Source organism: Geotrypetes seraphini, chromosome 1 (assembly GCF_902459505.1).
Source record: "Geotrypetes seraphini chromosome 1, aGeoSer1.1, whole genome shotgun sequence".
Taxonomy (NCBI): Eukaryota; Metazoa; Chordata; class Amphibia; order Gymnophiona; family Dermophiidae; genus Geotrypetes; species Geotrypetes seraphini.
In genome coordinates, this window is record NC_047084.1 from 492017636 (window position 1) to 492038454 (window position 20819).

General features: G+C 42.8%; 1 protein-coding gene across 3 annotated transcripts in view; it reads left to right on the forward strand.

Annotated features, from left to right (window-relative positions):
- The window catches only part of PCSK5 (proprotein convertase subtilisin/kexin type 5), a 767735-nt gene that overhangs the window by 120874 nt on the left and 626042 nt on the right, over window positions 1-20819 (forward strand). For all 3 annotated transcript variants that reach the window (XM_033926861.1, XM_033926868.1, XM_033926878.1), the window contains exon 3: window positions 8976-9089. In XM_033926861.1, coding sequence (XP_033782752.1) covers window positions 8976-9089 — 114 coding nt within the window. The remainder of the gene's footprint in view (window positions 1-8975; window positions 9090-20819) is intronic.

Here is a 20819-nt window from a genome sequence, read left to right on the forward strand (position 1 = left end):
GTTTGTCTCTTTGGTTAATGGTTTTGTAGGAGCTGGTAGAAAATTTCTCTAAACAGCTGGTTACCTCTATACCAGTGGTCTCAAACTCAAACCCTTTGTAGGGTCACATTTTGGATTTGTAGGTATTTGGAGGACCTCAGAAAAAATAGTTAATGTTTTATTAAAGAAATGTTATATAATATTGTAATCACAGCTATAATCTGTTGTTAATAATGTTACTTTCTTTAATTTATTTTAAATATTATTGTGAAGTGCTCAGACCAAGTAACCCAAAATATAGTGAAGTCACTACAATGAGGTTAACAAGGGGACCATCATCGCCTTCACCTGTCCCCTGCCCTCCCTGGATGCCCAATAACTTTATCAGATCAACTTGATGTACTTATCTGAATAGGGGGGTAGTTGGTTTCGTTAATTCTCATTGATGACTGTTTACTAATAAAATTTGTGTGCTCCGTTAAAATCCTAGAAGTGTTTATTCATTCTTCCAATCCCGTCCCCCGACTCGAGTTTCACCTCTTCATCAGGGAGGGACACTAAGGAAAAATCAAACCAAGTTCAAAAATCACAGCTCAAACTTCTTGAAACATAGTGTAAAGAATCAAATTGAATTAAATTATACCTATAAGTTCTGAGTACTATTTGGTAAATACCGGTGTACTAACTTAATCTTGATCTTAAAGCTCTTAAAATTCCTATATTACCTGGTGATGGCTCACTGAGATCAGACTCACTCAAAGCAAATGGGCCAACTGAATCTATCTGCTCGGCTTGTGAATTTTTAAAGAGGACTAACCGGAAGATCCTGCCAAACCAACAACCGGAAATAAACACTGAATTCAATTGAATTCACTGAACGAGGGGTCATACTTTTAAACTGCTAGCCAATCTATGTCTAAATTTAAACCCTTTGGCGCCAGGGTCTGCCAATTATATATGAAGCGTTGCTCTTTTTGTATTAATGCTTTGGATATATCACCCTCAGTATTGTGTGTTTGAATCAATACCGTGTATTTCAGATCTTCTAGTGAGTGTGACTGCTCCAGCCAATGGGAAACCAGAGGGGCGGAGATTCGATTTGTCCTGATGTTACTTAAATGTTCTATGATCCGGGTTTTGATCATTCGGATCGTTTGCCCTATGTATATTTTTTACATGGGCACTGTATATAATAAATCACCCCTCTGGATTCACAATTGGTCCCTGTGTTCAAAATGAAATGACGTCCCCCAGAGCACGGTATTTCCACAAAAGTAGCCTCCAATATATAACGGCAGACCGGATGAAAATAAAATAACGAATCTCCAGCCGAGTGAGCCATTACATAAAGACTTAAACACCTTATCTGAATCTTTTTTAAGATTACAGCCCAACGACGGGGCTCCTCAAGCAACAAACAAAATCGAAACTCGCAGCACGAACAAAAACAAGAAGTAGCTACAATAACACCGAAAGGGATCTTTAATCTTTCTTCACGAAGCTTGAACAAACAAGAAGAGGATTTGTTGATGAAAGGACTCTCGTTTGTTCCTAGCATTAACTACGACAGCTTTGACACTCGAGTTCACCTGCAGAGATTTTTTCGGTCTATTAAACTGAAACAGTTTTTCCAAGATAATCCGACTAACGACTCCTCCTTACCTGAAGGATTGAAATATAAATCAACCTGGATGCCTCCAGGGCAGCCGGACCCTCTAATAACCACCTTTGAGAAATTAGTATTAAAGGATGTTCAAAGTTTGGAGTCCCAACATAGACCATTTAGTCATTCTAATCTCACCCACGAACAGAGGAGAATTATACAAGATCTACACGATGACAGTTCAATCATCATCTCAAGGGCTGACAAGGGTGGGGGAATCGTTATTCAGGATTATCGGGACTATAAGAGGGAAGCGTTACGTCAACTACAGGATAACTCTTATTACACGCTACTGACACAGGATCCGACAACCGAAATCAAACAAAAAATTGATGGGTTATTGTACTCTGCTAAGATAGAACAAATTTTATCTTCTAAAGAAATGAGATTCCTTACTAACGATTTTCCCAGGATCCCCAAAATTCATTTCATACCCAAGATACACAAATCTGACAGGACCCCCCCGGGACGTCCGATAGTAGTGGGGATAAGGTCGGTGTTAGAACCCATTTCCCAGTATCTGGATAGTCAATTGAAACATCTGGTTCCTCATGCTGAGTCATATATTAAGGATTCAACCCATTTTCTGCAATTTATTGAACAATGTTCTTACCAGACATTCTCAGGAGATTCAATTTTAGTAACTGCTGATGTAGTTGCTTTGTACACTAACGTACCGCAACAGGAAGCAGTGAAACTAGTAGAATCCCAGTTGCTGAAATTGAATTTTTCAAACTCCAAGAGACGTCTGCTGAAAGAAATGGCTGAAATGGTCATTTTCAATAATTATTTCAAATTTGAGAGTGAGATATACCTCCAAACTAAGGGAGTGGCCATGGGGGCCACAGTTGCCCCCACACTGGCATGCTTATATATGACTCAGTATGAGGAAACACATGTTTACAATTCACCTCATTTTCAATCCGTGTCCTGCTGGAAGCGATTCATCGATGACATATTTTTTGTGTGGAGTGGTGGGGAAGACGCTTTAAAAAGTTTTTGGGAAGATCTTAATCAAAAGGATGCTAATATAGCATTCACGTATAAATCAGATAAGGATCAAATATCTTTTTTAGATATAAAGATATTCAAACAAAATCAACATATCTCCACCACTCTCCACAAAAAAATGTCAGACCGAAATACTTTATTGCAATAACAGAGTTTTCATCCATGAGCACTGAGAAACAGCATTCCTACCGGGCAATTTCTCCGTATACGGAGAATCTGCTCGGAGGAATCGGATTTCGATAAAGAGGCTAATGAAATGTATACTAAATTTACACAAAGAGGATATCCTGGGAAGATCGTTAGAAGGGCATGGAAAAGAGCTAAAAATTGCCACCGCCCCTGGTTAATGTTAAAAGATCAAAACAAACAAAAAGACCAGGATATTGTTTGCGTTATGCCGTACACCAATAATAGTAACGCCATAAAACATATTATTTTAAAACACTGGGCAATACTACAGTATTATCCAACACTACAAAAGTTGCCCAAATTTGCCTTTTCAAGAGCAAAGAATTTGGGCGAACAGTTAAAACATAACTTGCATAACCAGAGATCGGTGTCTAAGCCTTCTCATAAGCCCTGCGGCAAGTGCAGGGTCTGCCGTTATATATTGGAGGCTACTTTTGTGGAAATACCGTGCTCTGGGAGACGTCATTTCATTTTGAACACAGGGACCAATTGTGAATCCAGAGGGGTAATTTATTATATACAGTGCCCATGTAAAAAAATATACATAGGGCAAACGATCCGAATGATCAAAACCTGGATCATAGAACATTTAAGTAACATCAGGACAAATCGAATCTCCGCCCCTCTGGTTTCCCATTGGCTGGAGCAGTCACACTCACTAGAAGATCTGAAATACACGGTATTGATTCAAACACACAATACTGAGGGTGATATATCCAAAGCATTAATACAAAAAGAGCAACGCTTCATATATAATTGGCAGACCCTGGCGCCAAAGGGTTTAAATTTAGACATAGATTGGCTAGCAGTTTAAAAGTATGACCCCTCGTTCAGTGAATTCAATTGAATTCAGTGTTTATTTCCGGTTGTTGGTTTGGCAGGATCTTCCGGTTAGTCCTCTTTAAAAATTCACAAGCCGAGCAGATAGATTCAGTTGGCCCGTTTGCTTTGAGTGAGTCTGATCTCAGTGAGCCATCACCAGGTAATATAGGAATTTTAAGAGCTTTAAGATCAAGATTAAGTTAGTACACCGGTATTTACCAAATAGTACTCAGAACTTATAGGTATAATTTAATTCAATTTGATTCTTTACACTATGTTTCAAGAAGTTTGAGCTGTGATTTTTGAACTTGGTTTGATTTTTCCTTAGTGTCCCTCCCTGAATAAGAGGTGAAACTCGAGTCGGGGGGACGGGATTGGAAGAATGAATAAACACTTCTAGGATTTTAACGGAGCACACAAATTTTATTAGTAAACAGTCATCAATGAGAATTAACGAAACCAACTACCCCCCTATTCAGATAAGTACATCAAGTTGATCTGATAAAGTTATTGGGCATCTAGGGAGGGCAGGGGACAGGTGAAGGCGATGATGGTCCCCTTGTTAACCTCATTGTAGTGACTTCACTATATTTTGGGTTACTTGGTCTTGGCACTTCACAATAATATTTAAAATAAATTAAAGAAAGTAACATTATTAACAAGAGATTATAGCTGTGATTACAATATTATATAGTAATTCTTGTCACAGAATACTAAGTTTTATCTCCATATTAAGTAAGAAATTATTAAAGAAATGAAAATTTTGCATGAGGTAAAACTTTTTATAGTTTATAAATCTTTCCTTTTTGGCTAAGTTGTAATAATAATATTGTAATTTATAGCTAAAGAAACTGTTTTATTTTACTTTTGTGATTATGATAAACATACCGAGGGCCTCAAAATAGTAACTGGCGGGCCGCATGTTTGAGACCACTGCTCTATACATATAGCTCTGGGGATCAGTATCCCAGAACCCTGGATGTACTGGTAAAGAGGGCATTTCTATTTGTCTTATTTACCCTCTTTTTACCTGATAGTATTCTTCTGGCCTGCCTCCTGTGCACATAACCAGTTACAGGGTACCATAGGAAGCCAGGAATTACACAAATTTCTTGTTTGACTAGTAGTGCTATAAAAATGATTAGTGATTCCAGCATCAGAAATCACTTCTGTCATTGGAAGCGTAGAATATGTCGTGCCCAGTTATTTTAAGATTGCCAGCTTCTGTATTTAGGTATTGTTAGGATTTACTATTAGGATATTATTGTAACAAGGTGGGAGCAGTTGCTAAATTACTGTGAAAAACAAACCTGAATAGCTTAACCTGATTAGCTTAAGGGTATCTAAACTCAAGACTTTAGAGGAGAACTTTGTTGATCACATTGCTTTATCTAGAAATACTTTTTAAAGTGATACTGCACCTGCCACAAATCTTTTATGGAAATCAGGTCTGTAACAAGCTATGCAGCCATTCAGGGTACAGGGGAAGCAGGGACGCCAAAACTGCGCCCCATCCATTGGCTTCCTTTGCTTGGCTAGGGTGCTATTTTAAAAGACAGAACTATCAATAAATATTGAAAGCAAACTATTTGTAAATAACTAGTTTAAAGTATTTACTAGAGAGAGTAACTTTTACAGAGAATCTTGCATGAGTTTTCTATTAGGCATCAGGATAAACACTGTGTTCAGTTATCTGTCAATCAAACCACAGTGACTGATTAAAGACAAAAGCCCAAAAGCCCATTTGCAGTGTGAATCAGCAAGGAACCAACAGCACATAAATAGGGCACTGCTAATTTTCCCCCTCGGGGCCAGACTCTCAAAACTAAAATCAGCCTGTAACGTGCTCGCTAAACTGGTTCAAGCCGGTTTAGCGTGTATGTATTTTAGCAGCTGATTATTAAAATGTCTTTACCGTGATCTTTTACAAATTTTCTGACTATCTCAGACACTGCCATGCAAATATAGTACAACGAGGTCATTACTATTAAAATGAGCACTCTGAGCGATTCTCTATAATCGCTGAGTGATTCTCTAACCTTGTTGTGTCACATTTGCGGCCAAAATTTGCCAACAAGTTTGAGCTGTTGTTGCCTTACTTTCTGATCAGTGCCTGAGTGCTAATTGGCTCAGGTGCTGACAAGAAAGTAAGGCTTAACAGCTCAGGACTCCCCCACCACACACACACACATATTAAAATGAAAAAACAAACAAACAAACCCCAAATCAAAGATCGGCAGGAGAAATGCCAACTCTCTCGTGCTGCGTCGCACAATCACCCGACGCTGCTAACTCTCCCCCCCCCAGCAGCAGGAGAGATGCCCACTCTCTCCTGCCCCTAAGCAGGAACCCCCCCATTCCATCACCTTCCTTACGATGGCTGGCTGGAGTGATGCCTACTCCCCCACCGGCCAGAAGGCCCACCTCTTCAAAATAGTGAGCCTTCCCTCCCCGGTGCATCCTGGCACTCAGAGGGAAAACCCCTGGGGTTGGCCAGAGAGAGCCTGGCTGAATCACTGCAGGGAAGAAAATGATCATTTGTAAGATTATTCAATGGGCGTGAAGTAGGCAGGGATGCCAGACTCACAAAGTGGGGTAGGAAGAGAACTGCTTTGTCTTTTTATGACTTTAGGAAGATACAGCCTCTAAAACAGAATACAGTACTCCAAGTAAGACATCAACGATGACTTGTATAGGGGCATTATCACCTCCTTTCTTCTGTTGGTTATGTCTCGCCATGAAGCCTAGCATCCTTTTGGCTTCGGTCATCACCTTTTCACATTGTTTTGCTGTCTTGAGATCTTCAGATACTATCATACCAAGATCCTTTTCGGCCCATGCACATCAGTTTTCTCATACGTTTATTAAAATATTGAAATGTTTGTAGCATAGGAGACAAAAAAAAAATCACTTTTTGTGCTGTTAGTATTGTTTTTTTGTAAAATTGTTCAATATTTAAGTGTCTTAAAAAAAAAAATAATTAACTGATATCCTATGCCAAAATCCTACTAAGTTGTCATTTTAATGTAATGTTTAGGAACAGAGAACAAACTACATTTGTTTTTTTAGTGCCAAATTTTTTTTAATAGCACTGAGATTTATGGTGTTCCTATTTTGCCGGCATTCTTAGATTAAGGGCTCCTTTTATCAAGCTGCGCAAGCGGTTTAATGCATGTAAGAGCATGCGTTAAACCTCCGGCCGCGATAGCCGCTACCGCCTCCCTTGAGCAGGCAGTAGTTTTTTGGCCAGCGCGGGGGTTAGCGCGTGATGAAACGTCACGCGCGTTAACCCCGCTAGCGCGGCTTGATAAAAGGAGCCCTAAGTTATGATCTTTCTTCTCTGTGTTTGTTCCATTTGTTTATCCCATTTTATAAATTTCACCACCACAGAGCAGAGGAGCATATTGACGCCAACATCTTTGAGTGTGGGTGAAATCATTGGCCCCTGATAGCTTGGGAGAGATAATTTGTCAGTCAGTAAGCATACGTTACCTAGTTCTGTAGGAATCAATTTGTGTCCTGCTTTTTAGCTCCTGAATTGTCTTGTTGATCTGAAATTTCCCAGGCTCTTGAGCTGTGTCAGCGGCTGTTTAGCCCTCCTGTCTTCTTTTTTTCAGTTCTAAGTTGACTGTGGCTGCTGTGACGGCTGAGGAAATGAGCTCCAGTGCTGGAGATTTATCCCTGTACTTCTTTCAAGCACCCCTTTTTCAAGTGGAAAGTAAACAACTTGAGGGTCGCTCAAGGAATCTTTTAAGAAAAGTGCAGTGTAATTACATAATAAACTGCTCTATTTCAGTTACAAAAAAAGACAAATTTGGTGATTTGCCATACTTCCTTCCACGTCTCTAAAATTTATATTTCTTTACTTTGTGTACATCCAATCTGTGAAACACACGTGCAGGTAACATGCCAGTCTCTTTTGGAAATGGATTAGCTATTTGTACTACATTTTAAATGTAAAAGGTCAAATCAAGAAAGAGCCAGCTTCAGCAAGTAGATAGTGTTTGGCATTCCTTTAGTGGAGCAGGCCTCTTTTGTAGCATTTAATTGTAGACACATCACAGCCAGCGACTTGTTTCCCTGTATAGCTTTATGGTGTGACCTCATCTGGAGTATTGCGTTCAATTCTGGTCTCCTTATCTCGAGAAAGATATAGTGGTACTAGAAAAGGTTCAAAGAAGAGTGACCAAAATGGTAAAGGGGATAGAACTCCTCTCGTATGAGGAAAAACTAAAACGGTTTGGGCTCTTCAGCTTGGAAAAGAGACGGCTGAGGGGAGATATGATTGAAGTTTTCAAAATCCTGAGTGGAGTAGAATGGGTACAAGTGGATCGATTTTTCACTCTTTTCAAAAATTACAAAGACTAGGGGACACTCAATGAAGTTACAGGGAAATACTTTTAAAACCAATAGGAGGAAATTTTTTTCACTCAGAGAATAGTTAAGCTCTGGAACGCATTGCCAGAGGATGTGGTAAGAGTGGATAAGTTTGGACAAATTCCCGGAGGAAAAGTCCATAGTGTGTTATTGAGAAAGACATGGTATTGGTAGCATGGAATATTGCTACACCTTGGGTTTTGGCCAGGTACTAGTGACCTGGATTGCCCACCGTGAGAACGGGCTACTGGGCTTGATGGACCATTGGTCTGACCCAGAAAGGCTATTCTTATGTTCTTATCTATTAATGAAAGTAAGTGCATCATTTCTGAGTAATTCAGGTCTCTCTCAAGATTTTCATGCTGAATTAAATATCATCTTGTTCTAAATGGATTTTTGCTTCTTTCCAAGCATTTGGCATGTTGCTGGTGCTAAATATTTACGCTTTGCTGTGCTCCCCATATCTACTGGTTATGGCTATCTTAAACTCCTCCCCCACACACACACACACACTTTCCTCCTCTTCTAGGGGAACATCCACTTTATTCACAGATAAATAATCTCTTAAACCATGCAACAAATGAAGGTTGAAAAAAAGCAAGGGATACCATTGACTTTACCTGTGGCTTGAACAACAGTGTAGAATCCAAAATGACTCCTAAATATTGTCAAAGTATAGGAACCTTCAGCTGGTGGAACTTGGAGATTCCCATTGACTGCAGCAAGAGAGACAGGGTTTTTTTTTTTTTTTTTTTTTTTTGGGGGGGGGGCTCAGCTCAAAGAAGGGCTCAAAGAATGGCCGTGCCATTGGTAGCAACGTGAAACCTTTATAAGGTGAACTGTATTGACAAATCTCTAGGCTTTTGCACATTTAATGATGATCTATGTAGAATTTGACTCAGTATCAAATGTATTTCTGCTTTCTTGTTGGCAGGTGGAATGGATACAGCAGCAAGTGGTTAAACGAAGGACAAAAAGGGATTATAAAGCTGGTATCTCCTCATTCATGTTCTTCAATGATCCCAAGTGGCCAAGCATGTGGTATATGGTAAGTGTGCAAATCTAGCCATTGCTAATAAATTACAGGAGCACCTTCCCTGACCCATGAGAAAAAAAAAGAACTCTTAATGGGCCAGCTTTATGTGTTCTGTCTGTGCATAGTGTGCCAGCAGTGACCCATGGCTTGACCCCGATTAGCTATACTTGATTCCATTGTCTTAAGTGGAGCTGTTGGCCGTTTTGGGACTTCTCTGGGATTGCCATGGATTTGCTGTGGTGTGAAATTGTCAGCACTCGCCAGAGGTTTTTATGGGGAAGAGAATAAAAAAAATCTACCTGATTCCTCCCTTTGCTAATTGCAGCGAGTTTCAGTTTATTAATGGACATTTTGAAATGATTCATGCTGAATAGACACGGAATAGGACTGATATTGTTGATTTGATTTTCAATGCACACTGGGGGTTTGGAAGTCTCGGTGTGCAACCGTGCATGATGCATTGACACTCTTCATGGTTTCACTGGCATAGGGCCCTATGTATGTCACAGTAGTTGGCCTTCTAAGGGACTCATTTGGTTACTATGCATTGGTGACATTTTCATGCTCTGACTGCCACAGACTCCATAGTATTCCTGTAGAAAATACTATAAACTAACAGTTAGTAAATGTCAACTTTGACAAAGACAAGAGTCAACACTACCTGCAGTCATCCATAAAAAAATATTATTGACAGTTTGACCCTTTATTGACAGTTCAACTTTTATTTTTTTTAATTTTTTACTGTCACATTTTTTACATACCATAGTAGTCCACAATGTATTATCCCCTTCTCTTCCCTCGACAGACTTTGCAGATTTGCATAGGCATGTCAGTATTTGAAAGTGCTGTAAACAATCTGTGCACAAACTTGTAAATTCTGGGACCCATTTAATTCTGTAACTGCTGGATTTTACTGTACCATAGGGTAATTAGCTGTGTAAGTGGAGACAGTAGACCTCTTCAAATTCAGTACTGACAGGTTCAGCAGTGATGGCGGTTGGAGTCACATGGATGGATGAACTGCATTCATGCAGACTGTGTAGCTGAGGGGAGACAAGGAGGGCCTGGTACAATACTTCTCTCACCCGACTACCCCATGCTAAGACAAGGGATTTATTTCCTATGCATATGCCATTCACTCAGTCTGCTGTGTATTATTCTAGATCACCCGAGTTATTCTGGAGAGTGTTGAATATTGGTTAGAGCTACAGCCTCAGCACCCTGAGGTTGTGGGTTCAAACCCTGAGCTACTCTTTGTGATCCTAGGCAAGTCACTTAATCCTCAAGTGGCCCAGGTACATTAGAAGAACTGTGAGCCTGCTGCCACAGATAGGAAAAACACTTGAGCACCTGATTTGTAACCCGTTCTGAGCTCCTTTGGGAGGACTGGCTAAAAAAAAATAAAAATCAAATAAATAATGCAGTCAGGCTCCTTTATTAAACCAGTGATAAGGGATAATACTCATATTCTGCTTAGCTGGTCATTTTAAATGTGAAAAAAGTGGAAGCTGCAGCTGGAGCACGCTTCTGGTTTCTGCACATGCACTTACAAGGTCAGATGACTGTAAGAGAGACAAACAAGATTTACAGGTGGACAGATTTAATCTGAAGAACTGATAGGTCCATTTTGTGCTTGTATTTTGGGTTGTTTTTTTTTTTTTAAATGAATGGCCCATACAATGACAAGTTACTGGCAACAGTGATCTGTTATAGTGCTTCTCAAGTTGGTCTTGCAGAACCTCTAATCCAGTTTGGTTTTCAAGGTATTTACAGTAAATAAGTCTGGGCGATTTGCCTAAACTGCCTTTGCTACGTGAAAATCTATTTTGTGCATGTTGTATATATCCTGAAAATGAGAATGTCTTGGCGATTGAGAAACAATGGTCTCTCTAATTTCTTTATTGGTGAACCAGAGTTGATCTGAGCAGGCAAGAGCAGGAGAAAAGCAGCTACAGAGAGAGGGAGAGAGAAGCCAAAGGGGGAAAAAAGCAGATAAAAGAGCAGGTGCAACCACAGCAGACACAGAAGGCATCTGCAGCAGACCGGCAAGCAGGCAGCAATGGAAGCAGCAGATGGAAGCAAGATGTTGAGCTACCCAGTTTTCTGCATCGTCTGCCATATGTATGACTACTTCCCCTCTGGGAGGCGGTCTTACGTATGCACTCAATGTGGAGAACTGGAGAGCCTGAAGAAACAAGACTCCTGGATGGTAGAATACTGGAACTGGAGGCACTTCAAGCAGCGGAGGAGGGAGACAGAGATGCAGATAATGTCCAGACAGAGGACACCATCGAGGAAGAAGTCCGTGAGCTGGAGAAGTTCATAGAGGAGGCATACAGGGAGGCTATGGAAAATCACCAGCAACAATGAAACTGCCGAAAGACACCTACAGAGAGTGTGGACCACCTGACGGACAACCACCAGGAAAAAATGGGTGACACAGTAGCGAGAACGAAGGACATGGACCTGCAGAAGGAGAGATGGACGTACACCAGGGACACGGACCTGCGGCTAGAGAATCAGGAGAAGATAGAGAAGACAGCAATCGTCGTGGGGGACTCCATCATCAGACAAGTTGACAGCCACATAGCAGGAGGAAGACTTGATCGGCTGGTGACCTGCCTACCGGGAGCCAAGGTAGAAGACATAGTGATCCGCATCGACAGGATCCTCAACAGTGTGGAAGAAGATACGGCGGTGGTGATCCATGTGGGGACGAATAACGTGAGCAACAGGAACTATAACAGGGAAGTACTGAGGGACCAGTTCCGGATGCTAGGAAGGAAGCTGAAGACCAGGACGCAGAGGATAGCATTCTCGGAGATCCTGCCGGTACCCAGGGCAGATGAGAAGAAGCAGATGGAGCTCAAGTAGTCAACGCGTGGATGCGGCGCTGGTGTGAGGAAGAAGGATTCCACTTCGTGCACAACTGGACGACGTTCTGGGGGAAAAGCAAGCTCTACAGGAAGGATGGACTCCACCTCAGCAGAGACGGAACAAGGCTACTTGCAAGCAACATCAAGAGAGAACTGAACAAGTTTTTAAACTAGGAAGAAGGGGAAAGCTGACAGTCTACCGAGAGAGAGAAAATCGATGGTTCGGGAACCGGTATACCAGGAGGATACCGTGCAAGAAGATAGAGGGAAATACTCACCGGATTACAGGTAAGACAGATCGAAAAGGACATAAGAGGGAAGGAAATGCAAGAAAGGAACAGGCTGCAAACTCAAATGTATGTACATGAATGCAAGGAGCCTTAGAAATAAGATGGGTGAATTAGAAGCCATGGCACAAAAAAATAACATTGACATCATAGGCATCATGGAAACATGATGGACTGAGGAAAACATCTGGGACACTGTGCTACTGAGATACAAACTATACTGCAGAGACAAAGTGGCTCAAAAAGGTGGGGGCGTTGCCATATACATCAAAGAGGAAATTGAATCTACTGGAGAGAACACGCCACAACTGACGGATAAGTTAGAGTCTCTATGGGTCAAATTTCCAGGAACAAATGGCCTGGAAACGAAGATCGGCATCTACTGTCGATCCCCAGGGCAGTCTGAAGAAATTGACGGAGAAATGACAGACGAGATTAAACGCAACTGTAAGGGAGGCAACACAATTATCGTGGGTGACTTCAACTATCCGGGAATAGACTGGAACCTAGGCACCTCCAGCTGCATTAGAGAGACCAAGTTTTTGGATGCTGTAGGCGATTGCTTCCTGGAACAACTTGTCAAGGAAAATACTAGAGGAAATGCAATTCTGGACTTAATTCTAAATGGCCTGCGAGGACCTACACAAAATATAGAAGTAGAAGAGCTGTTAGGATGGGAGGACACAAGAGAAGTGGATAGACAGTGGTCTAAGCTGAAAGGAGCGATAAAAATGGCTACGGACCTTTATGTGAAGAAAATCAATAAAAACAAGAGAAAAAGGAAGCCGATATGGTTCTCCAACCTAGTGGCTGAGAAAATAAAGGCGAAAGAGTTGGCGTTCATGAAATATAAAAAACCCCAAGAAGAGGAGAGCAGAAAGGACTACAGGGTGAAACTGAAAGAAGCCAAGAGAGAAATACGTTTGGCGAAGGCACAGGTGGAAGAACAAATGGCTAAAAATGTAAAAAAGGGAGATAAAATTTTTTTCAGATATATTAGTGAAAGGAGGAAGATAAAAAATGGAATTGCTAGGCTAAAAGATGCTGGGAAAAAATATGTGGAGAGTGATGAGGAGAAAGCAAATGTGCTAAACAAATACTTCTGTTCTGTGTTCACAGAAGAAAATCCTGGAGAAGGACCGAGATTGTCTGGCAAAGTTACATGAGAAAATGGAGTAGATTCTGCGCCGTTCACGGAGGAGGGTGTTTTTGAGCAACTTGAAAAACTGAAGGTGGACAAAGTGATGGGACCAGACGGGATCCATCCCAGGATACTAAGGGAGCTCAGAGAGGTTCTAGCGAGTCCTATTAAAGACTTGTTCAACAAATCTCTGGAGATGGGAGTGATTCCTGGGGATTGGAGGAGAGCGGATGTGGTCCCTATTCATAAAAGTGGTCACAGGGATGAAGCAGGAAACTACAGGCACCAGCCTCACTTCAGTTGTTGGAAAAATAATGGAAGTGTTGCTGAAAGAAAGGATAGTGTACTTCCTCGAATCTAATGGGTTACAGGATCCGAGGCAACATGGCTTTACAAAAGGTAAATCGTACCAAACGAACCTGATTGAATTTTTTGATTGGGTGACCAGAGAGCTGGATCGAGGACATATGCTAGATGTAATTTACTTGGATTTCAGCAAAGCCTTTGATACAGTTCCTCATAGGAGGCTGTTGAACAAACTTGAAAGGCTGAAGTTAGGACCCAAAGTGGTGAACTGGGTCAGAAACTGGCTGTCGGACAGACGCCAGAGGGTGGTGGTTAATGGAAGTCGCTCGAAGGAAGGAAAGGTGACTAGTGGAGTCCCTCAGGGTTCGGTGCTGGGGCCAATCCTGTTCAATATGTTTGTGAGTGACATTGCTGAAGGGTTAGAAGGAAAAGTGTGCCTTTTTGCAGATGATACCAAGATTTGTAACAGAGTAGACACCGAAGAGGGAGTGGAAAATATGAAAAAGGATCTGCAAAAGTTAGAGGAATGGTCTAATGCCTGGCAACTAAATTTCAATGCAAAGAAATGCAGAGTAATGCATTTGGGGATTAATAATAGGAAGGAACCGTATATGCTGGGAGGAGAGAAGCTGATATGCACGGACGGGGAGAGGGACCTTGGGGTTATAGTGTCCGAAGATCTAAAGGCGAAAAAACAGTGTGACAAGGCAGTGGCTTCTGCCAGAAGGATGCTGGGCTGTATAAAGAGAGGCGTAGTCAGTAGAAGGAAGAAGGTGTTGATGCCCCTGTACAGGTCATTGGTGAGGCCCAACTTGGAGTATTGTGTTTAGTTTTGGAGACCGTATCTGGCGAAAGACGTAAGAAGACTTGAGGCGGTCCAGAGGAGGGCGACGAAAATGATAGGAGGCTTGCGCCAGAAGACGTATGAGGAGAGACTGGAAGCCCTGAATATGTATACCCTAGAGGAAAGGAGAGACAGGGGAGATATGATTCAGACGTTCAAATACTTGAAGGGTATTAACGTAGAACAAAATCTTTTCCAGAGAAAGGAAAAAGGTAAAACCAGAGGATATAATTTGAGGTTGAGGGGTGGTAGATTCAGGGGCAATGTTAGGAAATTCTACTTTACGGAGAGGGTAGTGGATGCCTGGAATGCGCTCCCGAGAGAGGTGGTGGAGAGTAAAACTGTGACTGAGTTCAAAGAAGCGTGGGATGAACACAGAAGATTTAGAATCAGAAAATCATATTAAATATTGAACTAGGCCAGTTACTGGGCAGACTTGCACGGTCTGTGTCTGTGTATGGCCGTTTGGTGGAGGATGGGCAGGGAAGGGCTTCAATGGCTGGGAGGGTGTAGATGGGCTGGAGTAAGTCTTAACAGAGATTTCGGCAGTTGGAACCCAAGCACAGTACCGGGTAAAGCTTTGGATACTTGCCCAGAAATAGCTAAGAAGAAAAAAATTAAAAAAAAAAAAAAAAAAAAAATTTAAATTGAATCAGGTTGGGCAGACTGGATGGACCATTCGGGTCTTTATCTGCCGTCATCTACTATGTTACTATATTAGAAGGGATGCTAGGAAGCAGCGATCACAATATGATCCACTTTAATCTGGATGCAGGGGAGAAACATCGGTCCAAAACGACAGCCACAGCACTGAACTTCCAAAAAGGGAATTACGAAGGGATGAGACTCATGGTAGGGAAGAAAATTAAGAAGAGGATAAGCACTGTAAAAACGCTAAAGCAAGCTTAGTCCCTTTTTAAGGACACAGTCACTGAGGCGCAAAATCTATATATACGGCGTATCAACAAGGGATCCAAGAGGAAAAAGAACAAAGAACCGGCGTGTTTCACTGTAGAGGTGAAGGAAGTGATCAGAGACAAGAAAACTTCATTTAAGGAATGGAAAAGGTAAAAAAATGGACAAAAACTGGAACAAGCACAAACATCATCAACGCAGGTGCCCTACGGCGGTAAAAGGGGCCAAAAGAGACTATGAGGAACAAATAGCTAAGGAGGCGAAGAACTTCAAGCCGTTCTTTCAAAATATTAAGGGGAAACAACCCACAAATGGAAGTGGTGGGACCGTTGGATGATCATGGAATAAAGGGAGCGCTAAAAAAGGACAAACCAATTGCCAACAAACTGAACACATTTTTTGCGTCTGTATTTACCGAAGAAGATGTACACAGCATACCGGAACCCATCAGGCTATATGCTGGAAATGAAGACGGAAAGCTGACAGGATTGACGGTCAGTCTAGAGGAGGTGTGTAGGCAGATTGATAGGCTTAAGAGCGATAAATCCCCGGGACTGGATGGCATCCATCCGAGGGTAATCAAGGAACTGAAAGGGACCATAGCTGAACTGCTTCAACTAATAGCTAATCTGTTGATCAAATAGGGAAAGATTCCAGAAGACTGGAAGGTGGCGAATGTTACGCCGATCTTCAAGAAAGGTTCGAGGGGAGATCCGGGAAACTACAGCCCTGTGAGTCTGACCTCGGTACCGAGAAAGATGGTAGAGTCACTGATAAAGGACAGCATCATTAATCACCTTGATGGACACGGGCTGATCAGGACCAGTCAGCACGGTTTTAGCAAAGGCAGATCGTGTTTGACGAACTTGCTGCACTTCTTTGAGGGAGTAAACAAACAGATAGACAAGGGTGATCCGATCAACATTGTATATCTGGATTTTCAGAAGGTGTTCGACAAGGTTCTGCATGAATGACTACTTCAGAAAATTGCGAGCCATGGAATTGAGGGTTAAATACTCACGTGGATTAAAAACTGGCTGGAGCATAGGCAACAGAGAGTGGGGGTAAATGGATAATACTCGGTCTGGAAGAGCGTTACCAGTGGGGTGCTGCAGGGCTTGGTGCTTGGACCCGTGCTCTTTAACATCTTTATAAACTATCTGGACATAGGTACGACGAGCGAGGTGATTAAATTTGTGGACGATATGAAGTTATTCAGAGTAGTGAAGACGCAGGGTGATTGCGAAGATGTGCAACGTGACATAATCAGGCTCGAGGAATGGGCATCAACATGGCAGATGAGGTTCAACGTGGATAAGTGTAAAGTGATGCATGTCAGTAACAAAAATCTCATACACGAATACAGGATGTCCGGGGCGGTACTTGGAGAGACCTTCCAGGAAAGGGATTTGGGAGTTCTGATCGACAAGTTGATGAAGCCGTCCACGCAATGTGCAGCGGCAGCAAAAAAGGCAAACAGATTGCTAGGAATGATAAAGAAGGGGATCACGAACAGATCAGAGAAAGTTATCATGCCACTGTACCGGGCCATGGTGCGCCCTCACCTGGAGTACTGCGTCCACGAAGAAGGACACGATACTACTCGAAAGGGTCCAGAGAAGAGTGACTAAGATGGTTAAGGGGTTGGAGGAGCTGCCGTACAGCGAAAGATTAGAGAAACTGGGCCTCTTTTCCCTCGAACAGAGGAGATTGAGAGGGGAAATGATCGAAACATTCAAGGTACTGAAGGGGATAGACTTAGTAGATAAAGACAGGTTGTTCACCCTCTCCAAGGTAGGGAGAACGAGAGGGCACTCTCTAAAGTTGAAAGGGGATAGATTCCGTACAAACGTAAGGAAGTTCTTCTTCACCCAGAGAGTGGTAGAAAGCTGGAACGCTCTTCGGAGGCTGTTATAGGAGAAAACACCTTCCAGGAATTCAGGACAAAGTTAGACAATTTCCTGCTGAACAAGAACATGCGCTGTTAGGGCTAGTCTCGGTTAAGGTGCTGGTCTTTGACCAGAGGGCTGCAGTGTGAGCGGACTGCTGGGCATAATGGACAACTGGTCTGACCCCAGCTGCGGCAATTCTTGTTATCATGAAGTGAAATTTCAGTGGAAGACAACTATAATTCTCCTCTTGCTTTGAATTCTTAGGCAAGATATTCCATAGAAACATAGAAACATAGAAAGATGACGGCAGAAAAAGGCCATAGCCCATCAAGTCTGCCCACTCTATTGACCCACCCCATTAAGTCTGAATGCTAATGACCTGGTTCCTTAACTCGACCCTCGTAGGGATCCCACGTGGATGTCCCATTTATTCTTAAAGTCGAGCACGCTGGTGGCCTTGATCACCTGCACCGGAAGTCTGTTCCAGTGATCTACCACCCTTTCTGTGAAGAAATACTTCCTGGTGTCGCCACTAAATTTCCCTCCTCTGAGTTTGAGCGGGTGCCCCCTTGTGACCGAGGGTCCTTTGGGAAAGAATATATCGTTTTCCACCTCGACACGACCCGTGACGTACTTAAATGTCTCAATCATGTCACCCCTTTCCCTGCGCTCCTCTAGGGTATAGAGCTGCAGTTTGCCCAGTCTTTCTTCGTATGAGAGACCCTTGAGCCCCAAAACCATCCTAGTGGCCATCCTCTGGACCGACTCAGCTCGAAGCACATCTTTCCGGTAATGTGGCCTCCAGAATTGCACACAGTATTCCAGATGGGGTCTCACCATGGTTCTATAGAGTGGCATTATGACTTCAGGTTTACGGCTGACGAAGCTTCTATTGATACATCCCATCATTTGCCTTGCCTTTGATGAGGCCTTCTCTACTTGTTTGGCAGCCTTCATGTCTGCACTGATGATTACCCCCAAGTCCCGTTCCTCTGAGGTCCTAGCTAGCGTTTCTCCATTCAAGGAGTATGTTCTGCATGGATTTCCTCTGCCGAGATGCATGACCTTACATTTTTTAGCGTTGAAGCCTAGCTGCCATGTCGAGGACCAGTTTTCTAACGTGATCAGATCTTGTGTCATACTATCCTGTAGGTTGCTTTCACTTACTATGTTACACAGTTTGGCATCATCGGCAAACAGTGCTACTTTACCCTGAAGCCCCCGGGTCAAGTCCCCTATGAATATGTTGAAAAGGGATGGTCCCAGGACTGAGCCCTGCGGCACTCCACTAGTCACCTCCGATGTCTCAGAGAGGGTGCCGTTGACCACCACCCTCTGAAGTCTTCCACTCAGCCAATCACTGACCCATGCAGTTAGTTTCTCACCCAAACCCATTGATTTCATCTTGTTTAGTAGTCTACGGTGTGGGACACTGTCGAAAGCTTTACTGAAATCCAAGTACACTATGTCCAGAGACTCTCCCAAGTCTAGCTTTCCTGTCACCCAATCGAAGAAGCTTATAAGATTGGATTGGCATGACCTGCCTCTGGTGAATCCATGTTGACAGGGATCCCTTAGATTCCCTTCATCCATTATCGTGTCTAATTTACCTTTAAGTAGAGTTTCCATGAGTTTGCACACTATTGATGTGAGACTCACCGGTCTGTAATTCGCAGCCTCTGCTCTGCAACCCTTTTTGTGCAGAGGAACGACGTTAGCTGTTTTCCAGTCCAGGGGGTCTCTCCCCGTACTTAGGGAGAGATTGAAGAGCATGGCTAACGGTTCCGCCAGAACATCGCACAGCTCTCTGAGCACTCTTGGGTGTAAATTGTCCGGTCCCATGGCTTTGTTCACCTTGAGTCTTGAAAGTTCTCTGTAAACATCAGCTGGTGTGAACTCAAAATTCAGAAATGGGTCTTCCTTGCTTTCCTTTGCTTCCAGCCGTGGCCCGTGCCCTGGTGCCTCGCAGGTAAAGACTGAACAGAAGTAATCGTTCAGTAGTTTGGCTTTTTCAGAATCTGTTTCCACATAATTCCCGTCTGGCGTTCTAAGGCGTACTATCCCGTCTGCATTCTTTTTCCTGTCGCTAATGTACCTGAAGAAGGATTTGTCCCCTTTTTTAATGTTCTTCGCTAGAGTTTCTTCCATTCGAAGTTTGGCCTCCCTGACTGCTGTTTTGACCGCTGCAGACTTTGTCCTGTATTCAATGTTTGCTTCTTTTTCCCCCGTGCGTTTGTACAAGAGAAACGCTCTTTTCTTATCCTTGACGAGGTACGAGACCTCATCAGTGAACCATTGGGGTTTCTTTTTTCTTTGTTGTTTAGTTACTGATTTTATGTAGCGGATAGTTGCCTCATGAAGGGTCGATTTCAAGGTTGACCACATAACCTCTACATTCTCCGTTACTTCTTGAACCTGAAGCGTCTGATGGACGAAGTCTCCCATGCGTGTGAAGTCAGTGCCCCGGAAATTGAGTATCCTTGTTTTTGTTTGTGATCTAGGGAAGCCTTTCCTAAGGTTGAACCATACCATGTTATGGTCACTGGTGGCTAGCGGTTCTCCCACTGAGATCTCTGAGACGCTTTCCCCGTTCGTAAGTACCAGGTCCAGGATGGCCTGGGACCTAGTGGGCTCTAATACCAATTGTTTGAGTCGTACTCCCTTCATGGACGTTAATATCCTCCTGCTATCATAAGTAGTCGCTGAGAGTGTGTTCCAATCTACATCAGGCATGTTAAAGTCTCCCAACAGAACAACGTCTCCCCGTAAGGTGATATTCTCAATGTCTTCAATTAATTCAATGTCCTTGTGCTCCGATTGTCTTGGAGGTCTGTACACGACACCCAGATACAGGCATTTTTCTCCGCCTCTGGCCAGGTTTACCCAGATGGATTCCCCAGTATACTTGATATCTGTGATTCTGGTTGTCTTGATGTTTTCTTTGATATAAAGTGCTACCCCTCCTCCTAACTTACCCTCTCTGTCTTGGCGAAGCAGGTTGTATCCTGGTATAGTTATATCCCACCCATGAGAGTCTGTGAACCATGTTTCTGAAATTGCTACTACGTCTAGGTCTGCATTAACTATTTCTGTTTCCAGTTCTAGAAATTTATTCCCTAGGCTGTGTGCGTTAACATACATAGCTCTCCACTCTTTTTGTTTACTAAGCTCATGCAGAGAACCACCCATTTGAGTTAAAGTGTCTCCTAGCAATTCTTTTGCAGTAAGGGTACTTACCTTAGACTTAGAAGCGGAGTTTTGGTTCACCACATCAGGATTGTTACTTACTGCTCTGGTGTAAAAGTGGGTACCCACCCCCGACTTACCTAGTTTAAAGCCTTTCGAAGTAGGTGGGCTAGTCGGTGTCCGAAGACGTTCTTACCTCTGTTGGTCAAGTGGAGTCCGTCTGGTCCCTGTAGTCCCTGTAGTGTCTCTCCGTGATTCAGGAATCCGAAGTTCATCTCCCGGCACCATCGTTGTA